This window comes from Aspergillus caelatus (assembly GCF_009193585.1).
Source record: "Aspergillus caelatus strain CBS 763.97 unplaced genomic scaffold BDV27scaffold_286, whole genome shotgun sequence".
Lineage (NCBI taxonomy): Eukaryota > Fungi > Ascomycota > Eurotiomycetes > Eurotiales > Aspergillaceae > Aspergillus > Aspergillus caelatus.
In genome coordinates this window covers 27,508-43,927 of record NW_022475549.1, presented here as the reverse complement: position 1 = coordinate 43,927, position 16,420 = coordinate 27,508, and the positions used below count along the sequence as shown (strand labels likewise).

General features: G+C 48.9%; 8 protein-coding genes across 8 annotated transcripts; 3 read left to right on the top strand and 5 right to left on the bottom strand.

Annotated features, from left to right (window-relative positions):
• BDV27DRAFT_136718 (choline-phosphate cytidylyltransferase) lies at positions 1-2,541 on the top strand. Its single transcript, XM_032068826.1, has 4 exons — positions 1-916; positions 980-1,330; positions 1,386-1,797; positions 1,857-2,541. Exons 1-4 carry the CDS (start codon positions 390-392, stop codon positions 1,989-1,991), a joined length of 1,425 nt encoding a protein of 474 aa, XP_031922168.1. The 5' UTR covers positions 1-389; the 3' UTR covers positions 1,992-2,541.
• A 284-nt stretch (positions 2,542-2,825) lies between these two features.
• On the bottom strand, positions 2,826-4,294 carry BDV27DRAFT_136717 (uncharacterized protein). Its single transcript, XM_032068825.1, has one exon. It carries the CDS (start codon positions 4,279-4,281, stop codon positions 3,151-3,153), a length of 1,131 nt encoding a protein of 376 aa, XP_031922167.1. The 5' UTR covers positions 4,282-4,294; the 3' UTR covers positions 2,826-3,150.
• A 752-nt stretch (positions 4,295-5,046) lies between these two features.
• On the bottom strand, positions 5,047-6,972 carry BDV27DRAFT_136715 (DMT family transporter). The gene is made up of 2 exons (XM_032068824.1): positions 6,359-6,972; positions 5,047-6,301 (listed from the first exon to the last, which is right to left on the bottom strand). The coding sequence occupies exons 1-2, from the start codon at positions 6,737-6,739 to the stop codon at positions 5,339-5,341; spliced, it is 1,344 nt and encodes a 447-aa protein (XP_031922166.1). The 5' UTR covers positions 6,740-6,972; the 3' UTR covers positions 5,047-5,338.
• Positions 6,973-7,360: 388 nt separating this feature from the next.
• Positions 7,361-9,763, bottom strand: BDV27DRAFT_149904 (U3 small nucleolar RNA-associated protein 25; the record flags this gene model as incomplete). The annotated part of the gene is made up of 5 exons (XM_032071141.1): positions 7,361-8,276; positions 8,338-8,915; positions 8,984-9,183; positions 9,236-9,609; positions 9,660-9,763. 5 exons carry the CDS (start codon positions 9,761-9,763, stop codon positions 7,361-7,363), a joined length of 2,172 nt encoding a protein of 723 aa, XP_031922165.1.
• A 183-nt stretch (positions 9,764-9,946) lies between these two features.
• Positions 9,947-11,793, top strand: BDV27DRAFT_136713 (eukaryotic translation initiation factor 3 subunit F). Its single transcript, XM_032068823.1, has 3 exons — positions 9,947-10,184; positions 10,244-10,956; positions 11,040-11,793. Exons 1-3 carry the CDS (start codon positions 10,080-10,082, stop codon positions 11,257-11,259), a joined length of 1,038 nt encoding a protein of 345 aa, XP_031922164.1. The 5' UTR covers positions 9,947-10,079; the 3' UTR covers positions 11,260-11,793.
• A 39-nt stretch (positions 11,794-11,832) lies between these two features.
• Positions 11,833-12,866, bottom strand: BDV27DRAFT_136712 (putative transcription initiation factor TFIID subunit 13). Its single transcript, XM_032068822.1, has 2 exons — positions 12,587-12,866; positions 11,833-12,520 (listed from the first exon to the last, which is right to left on the bottom strand). The coding sequence occupies exons 1-2, from the start codon at positions 12,645-12,647 to the stop codon at positions 12,072-12,074; spliced, it is 510 nt and encodes a 169-aa protein (XP_031922163.1). The 5' UTR covers positions 12,648-12,866; the 3' UTR covers positions 11,833-12,071.
• A 90-nt stretch (positions 12,867-12,956) lies between these two features.
• Positions 12,957-13,583, top strand: BDV27DRAFT_136711 (protein kish). Its single transcript, XM_032068821.1, has 3 exons — positions 12,957-13,140; positions 13,232-13,341; positions 13,409-13,583. Exons 1-3 carry the CDS (start codon positions 13,138-13,140, stop codon positions 13,500-13,502), a joined length of 207 nt encoding a protein of 68 aa, XP_031922162.1. The 5' UTR covers positions 12,957-13,137; the 3' UTR covers positions 13,503-13,583.
• Positions 13,584-13,719: 136 nt separating this feature from the next.
• Positions 13,720-16,400, bottom strand: BDV27DRAFT_58851 (pentatricopeptide repeat protein). Its single transcript, XM_032077022.1, has one exon. The coding sequence runs from the start codon at positions 16,299-16,301 to the stop codon at positions 13,887-13,889; it is 2,415 nt and encodes an 804-aa protein (XP_031922161.1). The 5' UTR covers positions 16,302-16,400; the 3' UTR covers positions 13,720-13,886.
• Positions 16,401-16,420: the final 20 nt, after the last annotated feature.

Genomic DNA, 16,420 nt, shown 5'->3' with positions numbered 1-16,420 from the left:
TACTCTCTTCACTCACTCACTCATTCAACTTGCACTTGCTGGTTCTCTCCCTCCCCCGTCTCTCTCCACCCCATGAATCAATTGGTTTTAGGGGCTAGAAGGGTAAACTAAAGAACAAGACCCCTAAAACCATTAAATCGGGTCCCGTGTTTTTGTCCTACTCCTCCCGCTTTCTTCCTTTCCCCATCACTCACTTCTACTCTGTCCACTTCGCGCTCCCAACGCGTCTCGATTTACTGCCCTTCATATACCTCTCTCTTCCCCCCTCCCCCCTGAGATTAATTTGGTCATTCGACTTTTTTCTTTTCTTCCGAAAGCACACAACCCCCATCCTTTTCGACGGAAGTAGAGCAGGGCTCCCTCGGTCATTACCTTCCCATTCTATCATAATGTCCTCTCCCTCGTCGGCAGGAAAGCGCAAGCGCAGTGCTTCCCAACATCTTCCGTCCAACGTAACCTCCGCTGATCCTCTGCAACCTTCATCACGCGATGCGTCGGGCGAAGATGGCGACGATTCCACCGGTCCGAATACTCCCCTGTCGGTCAAGTACAAGAAGCAGGCACCGATTGATGTAACTTCGGCGGGCAATGTTCCGCCATCGAAACGGGCTCGGAAGAGCTCAACGGTTGGCGAGCAAGCCAATGGTCCTGTCACCGACGAACCCTCGGCACTCAGCAAGGAAGATCCCGGCGAGCCGTCAGAAACGACGGTTGCCAGCAGCGATATCGAAAGCCGAAGCAAGGGCCGGTCGGGATTACAGATCAAAACGGCAGATGTTGAGGATACCGAGGACATGATGCAGCCACCTCAGCGGGCCGGGTTGCAGGATCCGGTTGGATACCATACTAATCCTCCGCCCGTGGGGCGCCCAGTGCGCGTGTATGCGGATGGTGTCTTTGATTTGTTCCACGTGGGGTATGTTAATGTGTCTACTTTTAAAAACTTGGAATGGTGCTAATGGAGCTTCTTGCGTAACAGCCATATGCGTCAGCTTGAACAGGCGAAGAAGGCCTTCCCGGATGTGCACCTGATGGTCGGTGTGACTGGAGATGAGGAGACTCATAACCGGAAGGGTCTTACTGTCCTGAGTGGTGCGGAGCGCGCAGAGAGCGTTCGTCACTGTAAATGGGTGGACGAAGTGATTCCTAATTGCCCTTGGCTGTTGACTCCGGAGTTCCTCGACGAGCACCAAATCGACTACGTTGCGCATGATGACCTGCCCTATGGCGCGGCCGAAGGAGATGATATTTACGCCCCGATCAAGGCCCAGGGCAAGTTTTTGGTTACTCAGAGGACGGAAGGCGTCAGCACCACGGGAATCATCACCAGGTGAGTATATCTGCCTCTTATTGTGGTACTGTGCCGGAGGTTGACTGTATTGCAGAATTGTCCGCGACTACGACCAGTACATTTCCCGCCAATTCAAGCGAGGCGCCTCGAGACAGGAGCTGAATGTGTCATGGCTTAAGAAGAACGAACTGGAAATCAAGCGACACGTTGCGGAAATTCGGGACAATATCCGAAACAACTGGACAACCACGGGCCAGGAGCTGGGCCGAGAATTACGGCAGCTCTGGCAGAATAGCCGGCCTGGCAGCCCGGCACCGAGTGCGAGGAACAGTGTAGACATGGGCAGTACACGAGGAAATGTTGTCAGCCCTACCACTGGTACCATGAAAACCCATCTGTCACGGGTGGAATCAGTGGGCCGGTCTGAAAGCCCCATTGGCAATGGACGGAATGAAGACTTTGCAACTGGGTACAGCTTGGGATTGATTGGAGGTGTAAGATCCTGGGTAAGGAGATTCTGTCGCCCGAGTGGAATTGAGCTGTTATTAACTGGACATATGCACAGATGCGCAGCCGTCGGTCACTCTTGGAAAGCCGCGCCCCTTCCCCGACAAGTGAGGAGGAGCACGAGTCTGAGCAGGAACGCAGTAACGGCCACATTGAACCATTCAAATCGCCCGCCAATGCCGTGTCAAATTAGAACCGATGGTCAAGCATGGTTCAGCCCTATCAAGTTCTGATCATCTTCTCTCACTCTTTCGGATATTTGCTTATCATGTCTCTCTGAGCACATGTAAGTTAGGTCAGAGAATGAAACAAAAGAAAAAGAAGGGGGAACCGAAAAACCCACAAATTGACATTTATCTCATGGTAGCTTGGAAAAGGAGAAAAAAGAAAAGAAAAAAAAAGGGCACAACAATATCTACTACTCATTCCCCTCCCCCCTTTCACAGAGTTCTATGACCATTATCAGACGATCTTATATCAGATGGGTTGGTACGATATAATGTTTCCTTATTGATTCTGGCGACTCTTTATTTATGTTTTTTCTCTTTTCCCCTTTCTCTTTTTTACCTTCTGGTTGATATTACCGTTGTTATTATTATGATGATATTTGCCCCCATAATCATTCCTCCTGTTGGGTCAAGAAAGAAATCGCATGTCTCCAAGTTTGGGTTAAATTGTACGGAAATCTAGGGAACGGTCAAAGGGTTCATTTCATTCATCGTCGGTTTTTTTTTTTTTTTTTTCGTTTGTTCATTTGTCCCACTGCTGTTGCTTTTCCTCTGATCTGTATTTATATCGGCCGGGGGGGTTTTCTTTTGTCTCTTCCGCTTGTTGATTGCAGGATACTATCTTTAATAAGTTGCCTTGGCTGTAGATAGATTTAGATAGATCTGTTGGAATCGATTATGGCGTTTCTTGTGGGTTTTGATCAAGTATCTCGGAGATGGCACACAGGCTTGGGTGATGAGTTCGCCGGCTGGCATCATCTGCCCACTCTTGGCTCCGTATAACTGGCATATATTGGCTTGGGCAAAGCGACAAGCATCTAACTTCTGTCATCTATCTATGTAACAGGACGAGAGGTAAAGAGAGGCAAAAGTCAATCGTAGATCAACCGCTGACTATTTTCGAACCCAGTTCTAACTTTTATAGTCACAAGACGATGTGGACAACCAGGAAGCAAGGATAAGGAAAAAAAAAAAAATTAAACACAAATGCAGGCACACAAAGGGTATCTCATTCCTAATTCCAAATTGCTATTTCCGTTCTCTGCCTCCATTGGGAAGCTTGAAATGCGTATTTTTCACTTCGTAATATCAAAATGTTGTCGAATTGACGGGAAATTTAAGTGATCAAGCAGCCGTGATAGCAAGGCGCGGTCGCGTTTTCCTCTCCGCAACGTCGAGCACCTCCGCCTCCATGCCACACGCCCTCTTCATCTGAAGAGTAGGAACGATAGGTATCTGGCCACGTGCTGAGCACATACGCTCACGGAGAGCATCTCGCAAAGCCACCGCATCCCGGCACAGGTCTTGCTCCATCACTCTCTTGGTGTAGGCGTCGCAGCGGGCCGTGATGCCCAACTCGAACGACTTGAGTCCGCGGACACAGAACATCGGGGAAACCCAGGGCTCATCGATAGCCAGGCGGAAGCGTTTCCCGCCAATCACACCGCCCATGGCGTTACCGCTGAAGCGGCCGAGGTCAAGGCTCAGATGCAACTGTTCGAGGCCACGGAGGGCGGCAATCCGGGTCCAGAAAAGAGCCCAGAGGTGGTCGTTGTGAGTGTGAGAATAGATGGAGGATTTGTGCTCCTGGCCGGCCATGGGCTGCCAGATGGGCATCCATTGGACGGTGAGGCGTTTGATCGAGCGGAGACGCTCCGGGCAGACGATCAGAGAGAAGGCGATGAAGGTGTGGAGGTCGTCTACGTCGAAGACCGCGTTGGCGTAAAGGATGTCGGCGGCTTCAGCGTATGTGGCGCGACATGTGCGCAGTAATGCCACCGAGGAATTGCTCAGGGACGCTGGGAGGGAGGCGTGCGTGTGCGGGTACAGCACGCTGTCGGAGTGGTTATCCTGGACCCGCCAGCGGGCTGGGGTAACAGGGCAGCAGCGGCGGTTGCGGTCGAGTGATGATGAGGGATGTTTGCACCGGACGTGGCGGATCTTGCCCTTCAACTGGACTAAATGGATAGCTTCATCGCCGAAGGCGTAGTTGTAGATTATGAGACGAATTTCGGCAGGTAGCTTGCGGAAGAATAAGCTGTCGAATTGGGATGCCATGGGCCGGGCATATGGGTCGACTGGTTTGGATGATGTGGAGGAGGAGGAGGAGGCATGAGGAGAGATATCCACGGAAGGCGCGCAGATCTTGCGTTCTTGAATCAAATCACGAATAGCCTCTTGCCATCTTCGTCCCGTGGAGTAGTAATGAAAGATGGAGTACGGATCTCGAAGTAACCAGGCATCGAAGTGACGCATTGTTAGTTTTTTTTTTTTTTTCTTTTCCTATTCTCTTCTAACCTCTTAGGCCCCCTTTCTATCTCTTTTACCCTTTGATTTTAACTAGTCAGATGAAATGAGAGAAATGGGGGGTGGGAAGTATGGGGAAGGTGGACGATCAAGGTAGATAATATATATATATACTATACTCCGTACTATTACTTATGTACACCTACTCCTACTACTCCATATCTCCCCTATCAAACGCCACTTGAAATCCGGGGTAAATAAAAAAAAAATAAAAAAAATTCAAAATCAAAATCAGGCACAGACGGCACCAATCAGTCAATTCGGTGAGTCTCGGGAAGTGCCGTCGGGACTTTTCGGTGTCAACTGTAACCCTATGACGCTGTGGCTGAGATCCGTCCAGAGGACGAAATTTCTCCAGGAGGCAATGGTTTTTATGGTTGACCCATGGTCGGTTATACACATGGATAAGAGAATCAAAAAAAAAAAAAAAAACACAAACGGAGCACTGTCGTCCACCACCAATGAACGAACCTTGTGGATCCACCGGTAGGGCGCCACCAAAAAAGGTTCTCCCAGCCCTCAACTTTGCTGCAATGCGACGCACGGCCTGCAACCTGTCCTGAGCGTCCGGATTGAGGGAGGGTTAGTTACTACTACTAATACTACAGTAGTAGCTATGTGCTACTTATGCATCTTGGTATGTAAATAAAATCATCATCCATTATCCATGTACGAGTAAGTCTATACAACACGTCTATATAGTAGGTAATATATAGCAGACTATCAAATCAATAACAGACTTTTTTTCGCTGTTGTCGCGCAGTAGCACCACATAATCATCATCACCATCACCATCAAAAAAGGTATTATTGCTTGCTGTCAAATCCCTCAGATCGTCATAGCTCTTACCTCGCCGGCTCCGGCATGCATTAGTTGTCTTTTCTCCCACCTCCCCCGCCCGTCCTCTTTCCTGGCCTTCATTCCTCTCCGCTTATGCAAGTCGTGACGTCGTCGTGCGCGGCCAATTTTCATTATTTCCATTTCCGTTTCTGTTTCCTAGTAGTACTCAGTTCGTCTCATTCTCATCTTCCCTAGTGGCAGCTGCGGGCGCTTCCCGGACGACGGCCACATAGATGGCGCTTCCCAAGATCAGACCAGATCCCATCCAACTCAAGAGAGACAGAGTACTTCCCCACACAACGCGGTCATAAAACAAAGCAAAGACCATCTGCATATATATCATAGACGTGGCCCGCGATCCGGACGAGCTGCGCGATTCCTCCTTTGGTTCACCATTCCCATCGCTTCCATATCGACGATGCTGTTCCGACGTCGACAATTTCCTTGGCGGAGGCACGTACGACAGACCAGCGGTTAAGAGGAACTGCAGCAGGAACCCACAACCACCAAGACTCAAGAGCAGCGTCCATTCTAAAGGGGTGCCCGGCAGTTCCAGAGCAATAGAAGGCATCACCAGGATGGCCACGGTCGACACAATGGTCGTGAACGAGGAAAAATATGTCACAGACACTAGCGGATGACAGCGCTGTCCGATCATTCGGATAGTTGAGTACGCACAGGACGCCCCCATGACTCCCATGAGCGCCATGACGATTGCTAGAATATGGTGATATTCATCCTCTGAACCAGGCTGCTCCCCGCTGCCGGGCTCTCCGGAGTCGGGGGGATTTCCGTTTGAAAAAAGCGAGAAAGGCCGTGCGATCAGAACCACACCAACTAGCGACACCACGCCAGCGAGCTGTTGCTTGCGTGTGAAGGACTCATTGGGAATGAACAGAGAGCAGGCGTAGCAGGTAAGGATAGGCGCTAGAAAAGTTAACACTGTGGCTTCCGACAGTGGTAGGTATTGAACGGAGTAGTAAAGCCCATAAACACCAAAGAAGCCGCCGGCTGCACGAAGCAGAAGAAGATGAAGTACAGGGCGGGTCCCAAACGGGTGAGGGACTTTGGTGTACCACATGTACAGATAACTGACTATGACTGTGATGGACATGCGGGCGAACAGGATCTGTTCCAGTTTAGTACGAGATATTTTTTTTTATAAAAGCCGAATGATCATTCATACCTGAAAAGGATGAAACCCTTCTCCATTCCTTCCCTTTCTTTCTAAAATTTGAGTCATGACATTCATGGAAGCCCCGAAGAACTGAGCCAACATGACAAGGATCATTCCCTTACCCTGGAGCCAGAGTTCCTGTGCCGAATCCCATGTCGTTTCCCACCATGATGATAATGATGATGGTGACGGTGACATTGGCGAGTTTGATCCGAGCAAGGGTCTCCGTTCATCTTCATCTTCATGGGTGTTGTCTCGGCGCTTTCTGCTCCAACCGAACACCGCGGAGAACACGCTGCGAGGGTCGTCGGATTTGGCTACCGACTCGGACCTGACATCCTCGACAGGATGCTGGTTCTCATCCGGACTAGACGCCGACGGACGCGTCATATTCAGTCGATGTGAACTGGTATTTAACCCTTTTCTTGTCTCCTGGGGGTTTAAGAACCGAAGAAATAGAGGAGAAGGAAAAAGAGGTAGGTATAAAGTAGACTGTTTTAAGCAAAGAAATCGGGGTTGCTCAATGACTAATGGATCTCCTCCTGTATTAGTTAATCAATCAATCAATTAATTTATTTATTTATTCATTCATTCGTTTATTCTTTTTAAAGAAGATACTGAGAAAATAATAAAAAGAAAGTCAGCTGAATTCGTTTCGAAGCTGAACAAAAAGAAAAGAAAAGAGAAAAAAGAATAGCGAACATTTCCTCCAATGTGCAGCCGCCGTGTGACTTTTTGGAGCGCTATCGGCGTCAAATGATGTTTGACGGATAGACTAGAAATGTGGGTGTGGATCGGCATACCCACTTTTCTACATACAATTTTATCCAGAAACCGACAGATATACTTAATCTTATACCACAAATCGCTCAAGTCTTGTGAGGGAAAAAAAAAAAAAGTACATGGTGTACAATAACAGTACTTGTCAGATTCAAAGAAACATGAATCTGATAAGTCGTTGGTATAATAAAATACAGTACAACAGAGTTAGCACTCTGGACTAACTCGAATCTATACAAATGTGAAGGTATCACCTCCCTTCTCCCGCAGCATATTGCCAACTCGGTTGCTTCCAACGATCCTCTCCAATTTCAGTGCATCCCACTTGGAAAACAGTGCGCGGACACCTCCCTCGGCGGCCTCATCGATCGCTGCCGGATCCATACCCAGAAATCCAACAATTTCCCCCCAGAATATTGGGTTCTCTGGCACTCCATACATGATGACACGCTTGACTCCACGGATCTGGTACCGCCGGAAATGGTGGAACCTTTCTGTATATAACAATACGGAGTGTCGGCCATTCATAAAGTGCGTACGAGCTCGCATGATGTCTCGAGTGTCCGAGTATTCAGAAATCGCCCCGAAGGAGATGTTCGTGGTCTGCGCGGAAGTAGCAAAATAATTGCGTACACGGACGAAATCTAGGTACGACGGGATAAATATCAAGGTTCCACCGCTATTGTTCCCCCGCCCGGATGTGATATTGCGGACTAAAGATGAGAGCACGGTCGTGGTGAAGTGCTTGAATCGCGCGTCTGGGTCTTTCACCGGCGAGAGACTGTCGAAACGGGAGAAGGTCTGCTTCACAGATACTGGGAGTGGGATCTCGGAGATTGTTCCAGCGTATACTGGTGTCATCCTGATCTTACCAGAGACGTTCAGCATATGTGTGGAGAAGACCGAGTTGATCTCTGGGGTAATAAAGGAAGCCAGCATGATCATTTGGCGGACATATCGTGCGTTGTTGTCCAGGTACCATGTTCGCACGCGGCTAAAATCACAGCCGTGCGCCTCCCTGGGCTGTAAGTTGAGATGTTTAAAGATATAGTCGACGTGATCCCAATTCTGCATGAGAAGGGCATCGGCTTGATCCACTATAACGACTTCAATAGAAGACAAAAAGTCATGGTCACGTTTCTTCGCGCTATAGTAAGTTAGCATGTGCTCTAGGCTATCATTAGCGAGGACGCTCTCGGGGAACCTACTCAGCTTGGTCCATGATCGTGCGCAAGCCAAGTGGGCTGGCAAGGATCATATCTGAAGCGTAGAATTGTGCAAAGAATTTGACTGTCTTTCTCGTGAATTTGAGGCCTAGCCGGAACATGTCATCGTCATTTCCACCGAATAACTCTCGAAAGTCGTCCGGTTTACTCTCCCAGGACTTGTCGTCCGTTGCAGAGAAAGTGTCCATGAAACGCTTCTTGTTTTCTTGCTGCTCAGGTTGAAAGAGCTGGGTGATTGACTCGACGACACGTACGCAAGCTTGTTTAGTCGGGAGAAGATACAGCACCTTGGGTCTGGTGAATCCTTGATCCCGCAGATCAAGGTCGGCATCTTGTTCCTTTGCGACACGAGCGTTGTTCTTGAGTACACGGTCTCGGGTCTTCAATACATGGTTAACGGCATGAACTGCCAGAATGTCTCGTAACTGGGCCGAGTTAGACGATTTTCTGGCGCCATACAAGACGTCTTGATAATCAAAGATGTACGGGGCGAGTTGTTGGGCATGACCGCTGATCTGGGGGATATGCTCCAGAGCAGGCGCCTTCAACTTTTTCTTGAGCTGTAGGATAGTAAGCAGCTGACTCTGTTATCCACATACTATCTGGTCGTCGGATAGATATGGCTTACCTTTAAATTCGCGATACTCTTCAGCGCAGGTAGGTATGAAAGATCGTTTCCCGTATCAGGAGCAGCGCGCACCAATTTCAAATCCTCGGGGAGCTCTTTCTTTACAGTTTTCCATTTATTATCCCCTATAGCCTCGATTTTCTTAGGCAGTTCGTCTTCTTTTTCCCCCGCGAAATGTGCCTCAAAGGGGTCACTATCTGCTATATATTAACAAGTGGGTTCTCTTTAGCCATATAGACTGGAAAACTGTACCATCTTCATTGTCGCTGTCGGCTTGACCATCGGCATCAGCCTCATCTAAGTTATCTTCTTCATCAGAAGGTTCCTGCTGCTGCAAGTCGTCATCTTCTAGTAATTCCTCTTTGTTGGCGGCGACGACAGTGTCATTCCGAGCTGCTCCTCCTTTATCATCTCTGTGTTCAGTCTTCCTCTTTTTGCGCGCCGGCCCTTTAGAGTCAGCGGTTGTATTGAGTAGCTGAAGCAATTCGTTATATGGACGGGCCGACTTGTCATCTTCGTCCTCATCGCTGTCTGACGATGCATCGTCCATAGGACCATCATAATCCATTTCATCTCCAAGGCTGTCTTCGAACTGACCCTCCTCTCCGCCTGAGGATTCTTCTGACCTGGGTAGGCTGGTTAGCTTGACAAAGTGAACCCAATGGGAGAAGCTTACTCTATCTCGTCTACCCGGGACGTTGTGAAGCCATTTCTCCTCTTTACAGGAGCTCCGGCTCGGGCTCCACGACCCTTAGGACCTCTATTCCGAGGGGGAGCCATTTGTGAAAGAAGATATGCACCTGAAGGATTGGTATTGCAGCTCTGAAGGCACCAGACTTTCTGGTCTTTTTTTCCCGAATTATTTTTTTTCTCCCTCTCTTTGGGGTCGGGGAGGCTTATCTTATCTTAGCGCGAAATTCCCGCCGCGCACACACAATTTGAGCCTCGCAGAACCTCCGTCGGCGCAGAGTCTAGCGGGCGGAAGAATTGATAAAAAAAAGAGAGCTACTCTCCACCACGCCGAGGAAGATACCAAGTGAAAGAGTTGAGAGCTAGAGAGAACGGTCATTCGCGCATCCAACACTTCTTACCCACCATGGCTGAAACTGATTCTTTCCTTCACCTTGCTCGCCCTCTGGGCCCGATGGCAGTGGGGTCTGCACCGACAACCGCCCCTCTGAATGTTGTCATTCATCCTCAGGTACGTTTGCTTTATCGGAAGGATAACTACAGGATGGAAGTGCTGATCCCCCATGGCAGGCTCTCTTCTCGATCCTTGATCATTCCCTCCGTCGCAATGCCGACCAGGAGCGTGTCATCGGAACCCTGCTAGGAACCAGGTCAGAGGATGGAACTGAGGTGGAAATTCGTACGACTTTCGCTGTTGGACACACTGAGACGACAGATCAGGTTGAGGTCGACATGGAATACCAGAAGCAAATGCTTGCCTTGCATCTCAAGGCAAACCCGAAGGAAGTGCTGGTCGGTTGGTACGCCACTTCGTCGGAGTTGAACACCTTCTCCGCTTTGATCCAGAACTTCTACAGCGGACAAGGTGATGGAACTTTCCCTCACCCTGCTGTCCACTTGACTGTCTCTACCGAGCCTGGCAAGGATGTTGAAACCCGCGCCTACATTTCTGCTCCTGTCGGTGTGACGGCAGAGAGAGCCGCCGACAGCGCTGCCTTTATCCCCGTCCCCCACGAGATTCGCTACGGCGAGACTGAAAAGAGTGGTTTGGAGTCTATTGCTGCCGCTCGCGATGCTGAAAGCCGTGCTGCGAACATCTTCACCGATATCGAGGCTCTTGAGCGTGCCGTCGAGGAGGTTCTTGGTATGATTGACCGCGTTTCCAAGTATGTCGAATCTGTCATCGATGAGGAAGCTCCTGCATCGACAGCACTGGGCCAGTTCCTTCTCAACGCTCTCGCTTTGGCGCCCAAGGTTGAGCCTGCCGACATCGAGCGGGATTTGTATGTTTTCCCAACCCCTTCCGATTTTCACCCTTTATCATGCTGGGTTGCGCAATACGTCCTAATGCTAACGATTTTTACAGCAACAACCACATCCAGGACGTTCTGGTTGTGTCCTACCTGGCCAACACCATCCGGACACAGATGGAACTGTCCAACCGCTTAGCTACTGCCCAGCTCACCCTTGGCGGCGAGTCCGGCAATGCAGAATCCGGCCAGCGCGGAGGTCAGAGAGGTGGCAAGGGAGGCCGCGGAGGGCAGCAGCGGACTCAAGACCGAAGTGGAGAGGAGGCTCGCGCGTAAAGAGGGAACGTAAAACCAAGGCTATCCATGAAGACACCTTTTCTTTTCTCTTTACATCTCTTGTCGCATCCAATTTTTACTTCTCGCATCTATTATCCCACTACTCTGTTTATCCCTTTTTTCCTTGATATGTGTCTAGGGTTCTATCTCGTCCAGGGTTATCGTTTCTTGTGGAAAAAGCTTGTTTTCAGTTCTGCTCCCATCCTTGCCTCTCTGTTATGGCATTTATGACATTACATCTGCGATTGTTGGGGCAGTGCGAAATCGAATGGACGGACGAAAGCAAAAAGAAGTCAAAAAAAAAAAAAGAAAGAAGGGACCAGAAGAGCATGGCGTATGGGAGTCAATCTGGCTTTGTTCAGAGCGATTGAAAAAAGGAGCTGTGCAAAATGGGAAGAGCAAGGGTTTGAGACCCTTTTATGACAGGAGCAGATCGGCCTTATTTGCTCCGATGATATAGTGTAGACTTGATGATTACGAAGCCGGCTTTTCGTACCGGCATGTCAATCATGATGAATGGACATATGTACTGAACCAACGAGTATCGGAGCTTTTATCTGTAGAAACCGGGTGGGAAGATTAATGTCGTCATTTAGTAGCGCCTGGCTTGCTGAAAGGACCGCTTGATATCTGATGTCTTGAGCTCTCAACCTAAAGATTAGAGATAATTTTCCCAATAAACGCCCTTCTAATAACAACAAATGGTATCCCCTATGTTTAATAAATATTCGTAACCTAAACCAGAACGCCCGAAAATAATGCTGGAGTAGAACGACGTTGAAAGTAGCGAAGCAGGGTCAACGGCAACTGGGTCAACCAGTCTTTCTCTTCTTCGAAACCGTCGTGTCCTCCGTAGCATCCGAGTCCCTTCTAGCATTTCTCTTTCCTTTTCCCTTGCTCTTCTTGCCATCGGTGCCTTCGCCTAAATCTTCGAGTTCCTTTTTGCTAGCATCCTTCAAGTTCCCAACCTGATCATCATTCTGATCGAAGGCCTTCCGAGCTTCCTTTAACTCGCGCTCCATGCGCAGTAGCTCCTGGACACGACCAAGCTTGTTGGGATCACGGCGCAACGCGAATCGGAAGTCGTCCACCTTGATCTTCTGACGGCGCGAATAGGCGGCATACTGAGCTGCGCCGTGGCACATCTCAAGGACAAAATCGGTAACAATCTCATCGAGCACACGAACTGTTTCGGGAAGAGGCTCCGAAGGGAAAGACGGGTGCGGGCTAGGATCACCATATGCGAGAAGGAGGAGACGCACTATCAAATGAAAACATAATGATGTAAGTAACAGAAGTTGCGTAAAACGAAAGAGGCAAAACCTACATTCAGCAGCAAAGTTCATCTGACCCTTGTGCCTAGCGGCACGGGCTCTTGGTTCAGCCATGGTGCGCTTCTTGTGCTTACGAGATTCGGCTTCTGGGGTAGTAGAATCCGCGTTCTCGGCGGTATCGGGTTTGAATGCTGGGCAATAACCGGCGCGGATTAGAGCTATCTCTTGAGGGTTGAACGGCCAGGGAGGGGCAAGCTGGCTCGACACATGGCCAGAACTTGGCTGTCGATGCGGACCGGATGGAGCTGGAGTTATCCGCTGCACTGGACGTAGAGGCGGCGGCAGAAGCCTTCGAGCTCTACCGGTAGGCGGTTTAACATTGGGACGGTAACTAGGGCGGTGAGGAAGGTTGGCGGACATGAGAGGCAGAATTTCTGATTCACTGGACGGAACGTGTAGACAGATAGTATGATAGTATCTGGGTCTCTATTAGCCTTTGATTTCTCCTGATCGTTCTAGAACTTGCACGGAAACTGGTGTCTATTAAGTCATTGGCGTTAAGTTCAAGGAGGAAAACAGATCAATCCCAGGCTGTTCAGACAAGATGGTGAGTGAATGAGCTGTGAATGAAGCCTGCCTATCTAGACAGGCTCGACTTCAATGGGATGACTGCCGACTAAGAATAATCCTTCCTGTAGTCTGCCTTGTTCAACTTTCAATCGCTCCTGCTGGTTATCTTGCTCGTCATCTGCACGAGTACCTATGCCCACTCGATCATGCCAGGAATTATGGACCGTAATCAACATGGGTAGGTTCTATCTCCGGTCTTCCCCAGGATGTCAACTAAGAGATGAGACTAACACCCTCATCTGAAGCTTCTTCGGGGTATTCTGGAAGTGTGCACGAATCGGTGAACGGCTTAGTCCGTATGTCAGTATCTGTTGCATCTTGATGGCTGTGAGTGCTTGACAGCATCATATGAACATACCAAGTTGAGGTAACAGTAAGGCTAATATACATGAGCTAGGTTTCGATCTTCTTTGGCGGTTGAAAGCTTCCTGGTTGCCCCTGTTCCTCTCTGAACAGTCCTTCCACTATTGATTTTTATGAATGAAGACCTTACCAGCAATCGGCGTTAAAGAACCTTTTTTGGTGGTTTGGGCATTATTATATCTTGCAGGGAGTTCGCATTGTTATTTACATGTGTACTGTACATAAGTGATATTTTACACCAAGGATATCCTCACATATATCAATCCCCCGTGCTAAAGATGACATTCTTTTCCGGAACCCACGCTCTAAATGCAAGAAGATAGAAAGACACTAGAAAATAAATGGTTATATAAGGGTATCTCAACGAGTAGACTCCTTTCTTCCGCGCAGACGTTGCAAGCCTTGCTCCAACAGATGCTCATCTTCATCCAATTCATGCTCCGCCAAAGGCCTCTGATCAAAAGAGGTCATCATATCGTGGCGAGCGTCCGTCGCCTTGTCCAGTTCTTCTACCGCAATCCATAGGCGCTCTGGATCTTGCAGGTAGCGGAGACATTTCATTGTATATGAATCCATAGAATAGCCTTGAGCTTCCATGGCCTTAATTGACTTTGCAACCTCAGCAGTATTTTGCGCGTTTGCATAGGTGTTGATGACTGTGTTCCAGGTAACCTGGTTATATTCTACTCCGTGTTTGGCCATCATCTCCCGAACCTTCTCCGCGGCAAGTGGCTGTTTATTGAAGGTGAAGGCGCTCATCAGGATTGTCCAGGTCCGAACTGATGGTTTGCCATGAACGGTAACCCCATCCTCGAGTTCTCGGTCTTGGTTAGAAGAGTGCAGCATATCCTCCACTAGTCGCACAGCCGGTCGCAGCCCGCGAGGATCATCTCGAAAAGCTACCAAAAACTCGTTGTAAGTATGGTCAGTGGAGGCTAGTGGAGCTATGACTGGGTGGTCCCGTGAGACAAGAGCTTTGAACTTGGTGTAGACGCGATGAGCGTGGGATATGCGTTTCTGGCACCGTAGATAGGTCGCGATCATCAGGTACAGAGCAATGAGAGATGGTTTGAGATTATCACCTCCCGGGGAAGGGGTGTATTCTGGCGGAATGATAGAAAGCTCCTTTAACGGCGTGATGTCATATAACTGATTGTACATATCCAGTAGTGAGTAAAAAACTCCATTGGGGTCGTCATTTGGATCATGGTGCTTGGCATTGAAAGTAAAATGAGCGTGAAATATCTTGCTCGCGATCCAATCGTTCTTCTCAAGCCCACGTGCTCTAATATCTTGTATCAGTGATTGAACACGCTCTCGATCACCACGAGTCACCGCGTCGCTAAGCAAGGTTAAGTAGGTAAACGAATCAGGCTCGAGCGACTGCCGTCTCATGAAACGGAACATATCGAATCCCACCTGCGGATCACCGGTCTTGAAAGCGTTGGACAGAACTATATTCATCATATCCCGATCAGGTCGTACCCCCATTTTGAGAAGTTTGGGTAGGATATAGAAATTGCGCCCATTCGGAGTATCCTGAACAGAGTCGAGTAATAGAAGTTTGCAACAGTGACGCATAACCCCTTGAGAATCCATCAAAAAATTTTCCTGCTCCCGTCTCCGCACAAGTTCAAGTGCCTCTAATGATTTATAGATATCCCCGAGTTCCGTAAACCGGCGCATAAAGCAAAGCCACGTCTCGGATACTATATGATTCCTCCTTTCATCCACGATATCCCAGGCATGGTAAAGCTCCTCGGGACCAGCCTTCTTCAAGTAGAGCCGGACGCCCTTTTGCGTAAGGTGCGCAACAGGCCAATTGCTTGGGTCTAGACAAGTAAGCAAAAGGGACACATATGTGTGGCCCCCCTTTTCCCAGTGTTGAAATTCACCGGCATGGTGTTTATCTAGAAAGAGGAAGCAATCCGAAACCATGACGAACAAAGGCTTGTCCGCACTTTGGCAGGTGACAAGGAGAAATTCCAAGGCCAGACGCGGGGAGTTTTGTAACAGCCATAATGATAAACACTTCCAGTGTAGAGCCTTTGCGGATTTGTCCAATGCATCCCAAGCCTCACGGAAGCTACCCAAGCAGTCTGTTTTGATCTTCTCGAGTAGACTTAAATCGGCATCATCGAGCATCAACGACGCGGGAAACCCTTGTATATCCATGTCGGAAAGCGCAGCTCGATATATTCTACTATAAGTGGTTCTCCATGATTGGATATCTTCGCGGTCGTAGCACAATGATCTCATCTTTATGCTCTGATGAAAATCGTACGTCTCCTGACTCACCTGTCTCGTCTTGTAGATATACTTCGCCTTACCATCGACCATGGTACGGGTAGCATAGACGAATTTGCGCTCTTGATTATTGTGACCCTTTTCTCCAGATGACGATATAGAAGGGCCAGGAATGCCATCCAGATATGATAATGATGAGCCCCCTGCGATTTCATCCCCGTATTCCTGGACTGGATGAGGAACTGCATCTTGAAGGCTATGAGCTTGGACCTCAGTCCGGGTGTCTCTCGGTTCGCGAATTAAAGCTGGATTAGAGTCAGGCCGAGGGTTTAGATCGTTGCCAACAGAGTCATATGCACAATGATGTGTAATATTCGATGTCGACGCATGATTCGTGACATGTCGTGCTGTTGGAAATTTCGCACTTTGTCGATACCAATGCCCTAGACGCAACCTATGTTTCGGAGCACGGGACGGCAGCCCGGCGCTGAAGCGGGAACGCAGGAGATGATGGGGACAAAATGACATTCAGGATTTCGTGATCTCGTGATCTTTTGCATTGAACATAGACGCCAGCAGGATAGCAGGAAAAGCGGTTCACGGACGGGTAAGTAGATGTTGGTCCTTAGAAGCTTGAGAAGAAACTA